The sequence below is a fragment of the Morone saxatilis genome, unplaced genomic scaffold (genome assembly GCF_004916995.1).
Source record: "Morone saxatilis isolate NCDOM2014 unplaced genomic scaffold, NCSU_SB_2.0 Contig21, whole genome shotgun sequence".
NCBI lineage: Eukaryota > Metazoa > Chordata > Actinopteri > Moronidae > Morone > Morone saxatilis.
The window spans coordinates 16508718-16521290 of NW_023339774.1; the positions used below are offsets into that span (position 1 = coordinate 16508718).

The following is a 12573-nucleotide window of genomic DNA, read 5'->3' on the forward strand; positions in this document are numbered from 1 at the left end:
ACCACCACCCCCGCTCCACCCCCCACCTTACCCGCTTATGATCTCCATTAGAAAGCCAGATGGCTGTGAAATGTAATTGGATTGGATGTCAAGAGAGTGAGATTAATTGGAATAAAGTGCAGAAATTTGAAGGCAAACAAGTGGGAACAGACAGACAGATTGGCAGATTGTGGGGTATTTGTTTAGGCTATGGATTGGTGTTAATGGTTTGTGGGTAAGACACTCAATATGCTAACATATTCCCTTTAAATTTGACCTACATATAAGGTTGTGAGCTTGCTGATGCACCTTGAATGTTCTTGTGCACGAAGACAAAATATGAGGTGAAAAATGATGTCAGTTTTTAGGTGTTACTCATAGATGGTCCTGAAGGGAGACAGAGAAAGTTTTCCAGCTGTGGCATCATTATTATCCATCTATAAAGAAGCTCAGGGGTGGCCTGGTTTACCCTCAGGGCATGTGGTCATGGCAGGCGCTCCTCTGTTCTGCAGGGACAAGGGGGAGCTATTGAAGAGCCCATGCTGCTAGCCCAGGGCCACCAATTCACGATATCTAATCTGCACACTCCACACACACATTCACACAGACCGCCGCACGTGTACACACACTTGCACACAGAAACTCTCCCTCCACCCTCCTCCTCCACAAAGCTGTTATTGTGGTCCCCATTTCTGCTCAGTCCAATTAAAAACAGACAGGATAAGAGCATCACTTCACCCACCCGCACTCGCTCTTCCTCCTTGCTTTTCCTCCCATTAATCATTCATCCCTGCCAAGCCAAGCAGCCATCAGTCACGGGGTTGCACTGGGAGATTCAGCATCAGTGCTCAAGGGTCAGAGTGTAGCGTCTATACCGGGGGGGGGAGCTTCCAATAACTGTGCAACTTTTGTTTTTGTCATCGTTATTTAGGTTTTGTGTCACATTAAATGTTAATTTCAGTCTGGTAAATATGCAGTGACATAAGTGGAAAGTCCACTCAGCAAATCTGCACACTGGTTGAAAGGAAGACGAGGCTGGCGCTGTGGCAGCCGAGGGGAAAGCGATGCCCCACATTCAGACTGGTGTTGTGTGAGGTTAGATTGTGCTGTTACCATCACACAATGATGTTAGAGTGGAATGTTTAAAAAGTTAAAAAGGTAAAATGCTGTAAACCCACACATGCAGCTCTTGAAGTTACCCGTGAGTCATGTTGTGGTTGGTGCAGCACTGTTTGTGCATATGGTGACAGATTTGAGTGGTAAGGTAGATTTAAATCCTCTTTCAGTGCCGTTTCCCACGAGTGTGAGAACAGAGAGTGAAATCACATGCTGGCATAGAGAACAAGGTTAGGCTTGGTGTAAACTGTGGTAATCAGATGTCTTATGGATGGGTTTAGTGGGATTAAGTCCATGTTGAGACAAAATTGGTATTTGATTACCCGTTCCTGCAGAAAGGATGTTTTCTGTCCTTCTGGATTCTAAAATTAGTCACTCTTAATTTAAATCTTTTCATTACAGATCCTCTCTAAATCAGGAACTGGCTTGTGTCCTGCTTATTTACTTGCTGTATATTTATCTCTCTGGGGTCGATTGGGCTCAGCTTTTGTCCTGAGATACTCTTGTTCCTGTATCTGCCCTTCAAAGGGTAGGGTTGAAAGTCTTCAGGAAGTCAGAAAGAAAATTTTAGGAATTTTAAGGCCAATTATTCGACAACAACATGACATAGACCATACAGTAGATGAGACCACTCTGCCTTTGAACAAACAGCAGCACATGCGAGAGGAACACATAGTGATATGTGATTTAAAGGTAATGTCACCACACAAAGTTCACAGTCACATGCTGTGATAGCAACTACTCTGCTAAGCCAGGCTAGTTACCTTTATAGCATAACTGTTTTTAACTGTGTTTTTCTCAATGATTCCATTTAGCTACTGCCTGTTTATGTGGGATAACATGTGTACATAATATGTAAACTGATATATATCTAGGCACAGTAATAGTGGTTTTGTTACCAGCTATAGCTTTTCATTTGATTTGGCTCTATTGCTTTAAGTTTGCTGTGTGGTTTGATTGTTTGGTTTGGTTTTAAGATGTGTAACTACAAATTTTACAGTGTTGTTTTCTTTGAAATTTTACATTTATATGAACAGAGTGTATTTTTAAGTCTTCAAACTTGGATGGGGAATAGACATTTTGTGTGTTTGATTGAAGACATCAACTTATTGTTTTCTCCTTAGATGTGAAAGTCTATAACTCCATTTAAGGTTTCTATGCATAATTTCTTTTACAATCATATTTATGCCACAAATGACTTCATTACAGGTTTAATTTTGGGGAAATCACAATGTTGTCTAGACTTTTCAAGTGTACAGACAAACGGAAACAACACCGCTACCGCTGTAATGGGGAAGCACTCGGCCATAGTTCTGTGAAGTAAGAGGTTATCTGAAGGTCTGGGGCTTCCTGTTTCCCATGGCGCTGTAGGCAGCTTAAAAACTTGTAAGGGCACAGTGTTGTGTGAGTCAAATTTAGTTTCCACTTGTGAGACAGTAATGAGGGCATAGTGAGGTTGAAAGGTTGTTGCCCTCAACCCCCGCCTTTGCATGACTGACTGACTGTCGATGCTGCTTTGCTGAAATAGACACTGTTTTGGTCTGAGGTGACTGTTAATAATAAACCCAGAAAACATCTCAACTGTCTCACTACATGCCTCAAATACTGCAAGACGTTTGACAGAAATAGACTTGAGACAGAAAATTTGACTGAAAGTCTGCTGATGCTGGTGTGATCGGACCTCTCTGACCTTGCACAGAGCTGTCCGGTATTGCATATTGATGATAAAATGTCTCGCACATAAAGGCTGTCTAGAACGAACCCAGCACAACTAAAAAGATGTTCCACTCTCCCTCAAGGAATGCCGCTCTTCATTTGTCCTCCTATAGGATTACCGAACAGGTCTCTGTTAAAGCTCAGCTCCATGTGGGCTTAAGCGAATCGGGAGCATGACTGGGTCAAGTGTGCCTGCTGGTGTTGGGCTTTTATTGGGGTTAAAGCTCTGAGGCTGCCACTCCCCTGGTTGGGCCCATTCCCTAGATGCCAGGGCCCCTCTGATATAGCAGTGAATGAGGCTGGCGGAGAGCAGTGTTTAAACCTAACGTTGAGTTTAAATTTCAGTTTTAAGAACAACTATCAAAAAGCTACTGTGGGGGCAAATATTTCCGTACATTTAGTGTCGACAGGGGCCTCAGAGTGGACCGGGCAGTGATCAGGATCCTGTGAGTCTGGAGATCCTCAGAGCGGCTGATCAAAGCCGTGCTGTCAGAGCAAAGAGATAAGAGGCTATTTGGCTCTAGTGGGTGCTGAAAGTTCACAGGCACCAGCAAGGGCTGTCAAATGCAGAAACACAAACCTTTTTGGCTGGTGAATGTTGCACTACAGGGTGTTGGGCAATGGGGTAAACGGGTTAGATGCATTCGTGTGAGTGCATGTTTCCCTATCTGTGTTTTAATGACATACATGAGCGGAAATATTATTAGGAGTTAATTACAGCTCATTATCCCTAATGCCACCATATTACAAGTTTGTATATCTGCCACGAGAGGCAAGAAAGACTGGGAAGATGCAATGTACTGACCCGATTCAGTGTAACCTGTGTAATGGACTCAGAAGAAGTGGAGTGGCAGGCAGGTGTTTTGCATTGTTTGCCTTGTCAGGTGGGGTATCGCCACAGTTTTTATAGAATACGGAAATGAATCTGCCACAAGTAGAGCAAGGTGCGTCACTCACACGCACAGACACTGTTGAAGTTACGACCCTGTTGTTTGTTGACTGGTATGGTGTGCGTGAAAGTGATCCTGCAAGTCATTAATCAAGCAGGTGCTCAGGTCTGGTTACTGACTCATAAATCTTCACACTTCACTCCTTTAAGACAGTGAGACAGGAAATAGCGTAATCACTATCAAAATGATGTCTTTTTTCCATGACACATACTTATAATATATCACTGTATCTACTGTAAATTCTTTATTTATATTGTTGTATCACATCCATTGTTTAGATTAAAGTGCAGATCAGTCATTGTGATGGGAGTTCAGAGCTTTCCAGACCCAGCATATTTCTCATTTCCTTTACCAGAACCTCACTGTTCTCAGTCTTGGTCACAGATGTGGACCACAGGGGTCAGAATTTGGCTAATGATTAGTCATATCCAAGGGAACATCAGCTAACTTGACAAAATGAATGAGGAGGGAAAAGCAGAAACAAATAGTCACTTAAAGACAAAAGCGGGGGGAGTAGAAGTTTAAGAGAGAGAGAAGAGAAAAGCGGGATGGTGATTACACTTTCATAAACAAAAGGGAAAGAAAACCCAAGAGTATGAAACTCATACTGACACACACATAATAACTACGCTGCCCTCAGACATTTACATAACATTTTCCACAGCGGTGGCATTTCCAGCTCACAGTGGGGCTGGTTTTGTGTCGGAGGATAAAGTCACCCCCAGAGTGGCAGATGGTAGATCAGGCCCAGCAGGGAGAGAGGAGAGAGGGGAGAGAAGGCAAAGAGGCCGTCCCACAGTCACAAAAGTGTTTGGGGTCAGAGGTCGGGGAAGCATCTGCTCCGGCCTGAGGGGACATTGCATCGGTGGGAGAGACCTGTTGCCGTGGTGTGTGCTGCTTAGCTTTTCAGCATGTGGGTGGATCTTTGTCTCTGGCTGGGCTGACTTCAGGACAAAAGGGGATCTATTACAGTTAGTTATTGTGGGATGAAACACACACACACACGAGTGCACACACGCACATACAGTTAATCTGTTTCATTAAAATGAGAAGTGAGGATTTTATACCAAAACAGTGATCAGTGATTATTCGGTCTGTTTTCATGGTTAAGTGAAATGGGAAGCAGGGGAAACTTCAAAGCCACCCCAAATGCTTTTACAGTCTTCTGCCAATTGCAACTGTCTGGGCTCCCTGTGGGGCACATAGGACTGTTAACAAACTCCCTGATTGGGCTCACCTAACTAAGTCAACAAGGGAGTTTTCAGCAGCCCTGTGTGACATAAGGGGAACGCTGTAAAAAAGCGAACTGCTGGGAGTTGTAAAAAGCACACAGAGGAGTGAAAATCAGAGCAATGAAGGAAGCTGAAGAGCTGAGTTGAAGCACGGCCAGGGAAAAGACTGCAGAGAAAGAGTCAATGTTTGGTCTCAAAAAGGACATTTAAAAAAGAGGAACAGGTAAGGAAGAGAGGAATTAAGAATGAGTGTGGTGGTTCAAGGGGGTGGGGGGCTGAAGAGACAGAAGTTGCAACAGCTGACTTCACATGGGTTCTTTATGTCCCTGGAGAAGAGGTTGGCTTGTCAGCACCCCCATCTGACAAGGGGACAGAGGGGAGGGTGGGAGGAGGGATAAGGGGGGAGGAGGAGGAGGAGCCCTGACCAACAGCTGCCTTCATTAACATGCGCACCTGCTCCCTGTGGAGATACTCTGAGGCCAACAGATGCCGTCTCTTACGCATAAACACTCATACGCTCATATGCACAACTACACACTCTCACACAAGCCCCAATTCAAACATAAACACTTTTTTGCTGACTTTAAATGCTCCTACACGTGACTCAGAGGACTTCACCGTTATGTACAAGTTGCATGTTAAATGATGTCTGAGCAGTTTGGGAATCAATACGAATTCCCTGTAATTAGTTTTTTGGGTGTAAAACTACCCAGATATTAAAAAAGGGGGAGGCCAGTCTTCATCTTTGTTGAGCTTCTGTCCTGGGTTTCTATGTCTTCACTCCTCGTAATCAGCCCGTTTGAGCTATGTGGCTGTAGCAGCATCCATCCTTAGCCTGGATGGGAGGGAAGCACCCAGGGGCTTAGGGCCTGAATGCAGTGCTTCATATAGGACATCCAGAGCCGGCACAGTCCCCTTTCATCTCTAGGGTCATTCAGGATGAGTGTGGACAGCGTGGGGGTGAAAGGTAGATGGGAACGGGCTGTTAACGGCTAGACTATTTCGTGGCGTCTGTTGTCCCAGCACAATGTGTTTTCAAGGTTCTGAGGGAGTCTAATCCAGAGAGACACACTAGAACAACATGCTGTCCCTGTCCCGCTGCAATGGGACTTTCCTGGGCGGGAAACTTTTAGTGCCCCTCCACTACTCCCTCCTCCCACCCTCCCCATGTTCCCCTTTTGTTTAGATAATTGCTCCCATGATTAAAAAAAAAATGCTTGTTTTCTAATCATCACTTCTTCCCTCCCTTCGCTGTCTCTTCCCAGGTGTCCCAGTGACTACGTGGGCAACCGGTGCCAGTTTCCAAGTCCGTGCAGCCCCTCACCCTGCCGCAACGGTGGCGAATGCCGGGCTGTTTCCCATGGCAACACGTTTGATTTCCGCTGTGTGTGCCGCCTGGGTTTCACAGACCGGCTATGCCTGACCCCCACCAACCACGCCTGCATGAGCTCCCCCTGTCGCAATGGAGGAACCTGTGATCTCCTCACCCTCACTACCTACCGCTGCCGCTGCCCGCCTGGGTGGTCAGGTATGTAGATCAAATTTGATCACATTTTGTACTCCATCATTTCATTTTAAAACATCAAGATTAATCCCCCTTGTCTTGTTGTTTCAAGGTAAAACCTGCCAACTCGCCAACCCATGTGCTTCCAATCCGTGTGCAAACGGCGGCCAGTGCTCAGCCTTCGATTCCACCTACATCTGCACCTGCCCACCCGCCTTCCACGGCCAAACCTGCAAGCAAGACGTCAACGAGTGCGCCCAGGCTCCCTCTCTGTGTCTTAACGGTGGTGTGTGTGTAAATGAGGTCGGCTCATACTACTGCCGCTGCCCTCAAGAGTACACTGGCCAACACTGTGACTCCCCCTTCATGCCATGCAGCCCTTCACCATGCCAGAATGGAGGCACCTGTGTACAGAAGGGAGACACCACCTATGACTGTAGCTGCCTGCCAGGTAACAGACAAATATATCTACATAAAAACATGCAGAACAATAGTATTTTTTTTTTCTGTTGACATAAGGAGTTGCATATGGCTAGTGCAGCAACAAACACACACTTTTGTTTTCCTATGACATCAGTTGACCTAAAAAACAGTCTGTTGTTGAGGTAAAATCTTATTGAGTGGAATGTGTAATCTCTGGTTACCCCCTCTCCCATCTCTCTCTGCCAGCCTGCACTGGCAGGATGCAGTCACACAGACGTTTCCTTCTGATAATCACCAGCGAGACCCCACAACACTAGGGATATGCACATACACATGAACGTATAGATATACACACCCTATTCATGAGGTCACACACACACACACACACACACAAATATTTTGTTTTTCTGCTAAATACAGCCGTTCTGCATCTTTATTGTGTTGGCACCCAAAGCCGTTGCAGTGTTGGGTAAAAATGTGGTTCATCTTTGTGGTTACTGCTCTTAGAGGCAATCCTGCAGCTGCAAAGAAACATTACCTCTCCAAACCACATTTCTCTGAAAAGTTCAACATTTGATCATTATGTAAGCTTTTCAGTCGGCTGTGTTATTATTATCTTATGACCAGCACAGAGCACAAGTTGTTTAGATATGCAGATGAATGAGGCATATTGTGGGATTGTGTGTTAAAGTTTAACCCATGCTGTGTGTCTCTCGTGGGTGTCCGTGCTGGAATGCGGTTAGATACCGAAGCTGCACGGGCACCTGCAGAGCCACGGGTTGATAGTTAATCAGACTATCGTGGTTGTAAAACTCCCACTCAAGCCTTTGATGTTTGAGGAGGAGACAAGTTGAACTGTCGTCTACAGGGCATTAAAACAGTCTGCCACGAGGATGTAGAGAGCTTATCTGTTGCTTAAGTGCACAGTGATAACAAGAGGAAGAAAGGGTCTGATTATTAACTAAAAGCAAATGTTGCTAGATCTTTTTCTGTGCCTTTGTAACTCCCCGCTTTTTCACATCTCTTTTTGTCTTGTTCCCTCTCTCTGTTCGTCAGGATTCACAGGTCCTCACTGTGAACATAATATCGATGACTGCCCAGGCCACAATTGCCAGAATGGTGGCGTGTGTGTGGATGGTGTGAACACCTACAATTGCCAGTGCCCACCTCATTACACAGGTGACCTTTTGCTAAGAGACTAACCATAGACTTTTTTCCCCAGTTTTTTCTAAATTAAATCAGAAAAGTACAAATATAGCTTTGATAAACTTTCCCTCACACTGTGCTTCTGCCTTTTTTCACCTTATGAACAATTTCAGGTCAATACTGCACAGAAAATGTGGACGAATGCGAGTTGATGCCCAATGCGTGCCAGAATGGAGGGACGTGCCATGACACTCACGGCAGCTATCACTGTGTCTGCGTCAACGGGTGGACGGGCGACGACTGCAGCGAGAACATTGATGACTGTGCCAGTGCAGCTTGCTACCACGGTGCTACCTGCCATGACCGCGTAGCCTCCTTCTTCTGCGAGTGTCCTCACGGGCGCACAGGTATGAGTCTCTATGGCTGTTCCAGACATACTGCGCACTCAGATTATGATCTTAATGAAGTGATTAAATGTAATGATACAGTTTGGTGAACATTTGCTCTTGTGATGCTCACAGGTTTGCTGTGCCACCTGGATGACGCCTGTATCAGCAATCCATGCCAAAAGGGTTCCAACTGTGACACCAACCCAGTCAATGGCAAGGCAATTTGTACCTGTCCCCCAGGCTATACTGGGTCAGCCTGCAACCTGGACATTGACGAGTGCTCCCTTGGTAAGATATAAAGTGGTCTTCTGGTAAAGTCTAGAAATGAAATCCTTTACAGTTATTATGCATAGATTACCACATATGTATGACAACTTTCATCTTAAATGTTGTAGGTGCCAACCCTTGTGAACACGGTGGTCGCTGCCTCAACACCAAAGGCTCTTTCCAGTGTAAATGTCTTCAAGGATATGAAGGACCTCGTTGTGAGATGGACGTCAACGAATGCATGTCTAATCCTTGCCATAATGATGCCACCTGTCTGGATCAGATTGGCGGGTTCCACTGCATTTGTATGCCAGGTAAGAGCATTGGTTTATATTGCATAGAGAGGAAAGGGGTGAGGGGGTTAAATTTATGAAACTTTATCATTTTGAAACATTATTTAACCCTGGGACAGTGAGTACAGTAAGAAATGAAACATGATATGACTTTGGGATTTCAGGATACGAGGGTGTGTTCTGCCACATCAACACAGATGAGTGTGCCAGCCAACCTTGTCTCAACAATGGCAAGTGCATCGACAAGATCAATTCCTTCCACTGCGAGTGCCCCAAAGGTGAGAAAATATCAGGGAATGTGAAAAATTATAGAGTTAATGGAATGAAAGGAACAGGTTCTTGCATCCTTAAGGTCTCTTTCGACCCCTTTTTGGTCAAACAATGGGAGCAGAGAGGTTACTAAGGAGTGGATCATTAACCTAGTTGTCAATGAGTATAGCACACCATATATGGTTCACAGATTGAGTGTAAATCATTTACTTTTTCTAATAGTGCCACTGAAAGGATTATGGGTGAACATGACAGAGCGGGTCAGGTTGCAGAAACATTAGCATATTTGGCAGGCATGAGAAGTTTGTGTAAAAGCTTAGCGCCAAATTTTGGGGGCAGAGATTGGTTTATTGCCGGTAAGCTGGAGGCCATTGTGTTGTGGTTTGAAAGAAAGATTTCACTGCAAGAGCCGAGGAGGGGGGTGGAGGAGGAAGGAGTGTTGTGTTTTGCAGACCTACTTCAGATAGAAATAAGATTTTTAGTTCTCCATTTTCGCATTATGCACAGCTATGATATACAGGGTTCATTTCCGTTTTGAATTTTACACATTTAAGCAATAATCTGAAGAAAAGTTCTCTATTTTTTTGCAATGCAAATGCAGGTTTTTCTGGGAATCTGTGTCAAGTGGACATTGACGAGTGTGCCAGCACCCCCTGCAAGAATGGAGCTAAGTGTACTGATGGTCCCAACAAGTACACTTGCGAATGTGCTGAAGGTAAACCAAACAATAGTTTATTCTGAATTTTCTTATGTCTTATTAAAGTTTTTTCTCCAAAAAAACATTTCCATTATTCTATTAAATACTACTCTCTTTTTCCTGTACAGGTTACACAGGGCAGCATTGTGAGACCGACATCAACGAGTGCTACTCTGATCCCTGCCACTATGGCACCTGTAAGGATGGCTTAGCCTCCTTCACCTGCTACTGCCGCCCTGGCTACACTGGCCGCCTGTGTGAGACCAACATCAACGAGTGTCTGAGCCAGCCCTGCAAGAATGGTGGTACTTGTCAGGACAGGGAGAACACATATATGTGTGCCTGCCCTAAAGGCACTGCAGGTGAGACATTTTCAAAAACATATAACTACTCTGTCAGATTCTTCCAGTTAAAATGTTGAGATTTTCTTCATGTCTTATGCTTACATGTGTTTCCAATCTACAGGTTTCAATTGTGAGGTAAACCTGGATGACTGTAAGAGCAAACCCTGCGACTACGGGAGGTGCATTGACAAAATCAACGGCTACGAGTGTGCATGTGAGCCCGGCTACACAGGTGAGTACTGGGTGGAGTTTACAGGTGCAGGGGGATGGTCCCCTGAGCTTTGGGAGGGGCAGGTAGGACAGGTGGCTGGCGGGTCCACTCCTGCGGAACAATGGTGTCAGATTGCCTGTGTGGGATGTTGGGGGGGGGGAGAGAGAAAGGAACATAGTCCCCAACCTGATACACACACACAATGCGCTAACTTTGTTTGCCATTTGAAAAGGCTGTGACGTTGAGCCTGGAAAGAGTCTGTAAGGTGATACTTTAAAAGGAAAGGAGACTGGCCTTTAATCACATAGCTGATGTTTATTAGTGTGTAACTGCAAGACAAATCCTGTAATAATAGTGTATTCACCTCATTTACTTCACATTTCCACCTGAAATGTACTAGGATATAAAACTTTAGCGGCAATCTTATTCCTGCAAGTGAACCACTTGTCTTCCTCCCTTTCATGGCCCAACAGAGCCGGTTCTGACTGGTAGTGGCTGTGTGATTATGCTAGAAAGGGGGCAGGGAGGAACAAGTGTGTGTGTGCAGGCTTCTGTGCATCCCTCCTCCTCTTCCTCCCCTCCATCTTTTTGTGCTGACGGGGTGAGTGTGGAGGGCACGGCGGGACTGAGACACAGAGGGACAGAGGACTATTGTAACTGAAGATCAGGCAGTTGGACCCTCCCCTCCTGATTGATGAAGAGCAGAGGAGGAGGGAGCTGGGTAGGGGATCAGAGGGGGGTTTAATTGTTACTCGGCTGTGTGTGAAATGGGCCTGGCCTTCTGTCCCTGTAAAAAGCTCTGGGTGAGGTTAGTTCTCCCTGGATGGGGGGTGTTGTGTGAATAGGCAGAGTAGCTACAGCCCCCCCCCCCCCCCCTGGCAGCACCTCCCCCTCTCAGATCCAGCTGAAACCTTCCTTCTGCCTATTCAACAGGGCCTCATTCAATCAATGGAAGAGAGGCAAAGGGGCCTCCAGGGGCCGCCAGGCTAGGCATACATTGGAGCTGCTACAGCTTCTGCCTGTTGAATGTTTAGGGAGTCTTTAGTGTTAGCTCTCTCTATTGTCCAGAAGCCACTGAGTGCACCTCAGCTAGGACCTTATAAAGGCTCAAAGAATACCATAAAATCAAAGTGTCCAGCCATAACAGCCAGTGTAGATAACTGTAAAATACTTAAATCTTTCAAAAAGAATATATTCTGCATTGTGCTAAAATCATACCTCATTGTCTTTCAGGAACAATGTGTAACATCAACATTGATGAGTGTGCCATCAACCCCTGTCACAACGGGGGTACATGCGTTGATGGCATCAACAGCTTTACCTGCCTGTGCCCAGAGGGCTACAACGACGCTACCTGTTTGTCTCAGGTGGATGAGTGTGGCAGCAACCCCTGCATCCACGGCCGATGCCAGGACCTCATTAATGGGTGAGCACAGATCCATGTTTTAGGAAAAAAAAGTGCCACGAATAAAAGTCATTAAATAAACATTTTAAAAACATCCTCACTGACCTGACATTTCCTTTGCAATGAAGCTACAAATGCACCTGTGACTCTGGCTGGAGCGGCCCAAACTGTGACATCAATAACAACGAGTGTGAGTCCAATCCGTGCATGAACGGGGGAACCTGCAAGGACATGACCAGCGGATACCACTGCACATGCAGAGCTGGCTTCACCGGTCAGTTATATCCCTTATGACTTCTTGTCACTCCATTTCTGAGTGTGTGCCCCGTTAGCCTATATCTAACCCAAGTGTGTTCTCTAATCCTGCCACTTTAGGACCTAACTGCCAAACTAACATCAACGAGTGTGCCTCCAACCCCTGCCTCAATCAGGGCACCTGCATCGACGATGTGGCTGGATACAAGTGTAACTGTTTGCTGCCCTACACTGGTACGACATGTAGCTACTTACTTTTCCCGCAAAACATCAGATTACTACCTGGGCTGTTTAATGTAGTTAGCTGCTGACTCAGCTGTTTGCAGAGGTTGTTAAGATAATCTTCTACTTTCCACACAGAAGGCTTATCCCATCC

The 12573-nt window shown here is 45.6% G+C and overlaps 1 protein-coding gene across 1 annotated transcript in view; it reads left to right on the forward strand.

Annotated features, from left to right (window-relative positions):
- Nucleotides 1–12573, forward strand: part of LOC118332788 (neurogenic locus notch homolog protein 1-like) — a gene marked incomplete in the record, with an annotated part of 22242 nt that overhangs the window by 948 nt on the left and 8721 nt on the right. Inside the window, 13 exon segments of the mRNA XM_035668217.1 lie at nt 6259–6521; nt 6610–6948; nt 7977–8099; nt 8240–8473; nt 8588–8743; nt 8851–9036; nt 9180–9293; nt 9887–10000; nt 10111–10344; nt 10448–10558; nt 11771–11963; nt 12071–12216; nt 12318–12431. Of these exon segments, the coding sequence (XP_035524110.1) occupies nt 6259–6521; nt 6610–6948; nt 7977–8099; nt 8240–8473; nt 8588–8743; nt 8851–9036; nt 9180–9293; nt 9887–10000; nt 10111–10344; nt 10448–10558; nt 11771–11963; nt 12071–12216; nt 12318–12431 (2327 nt within the window).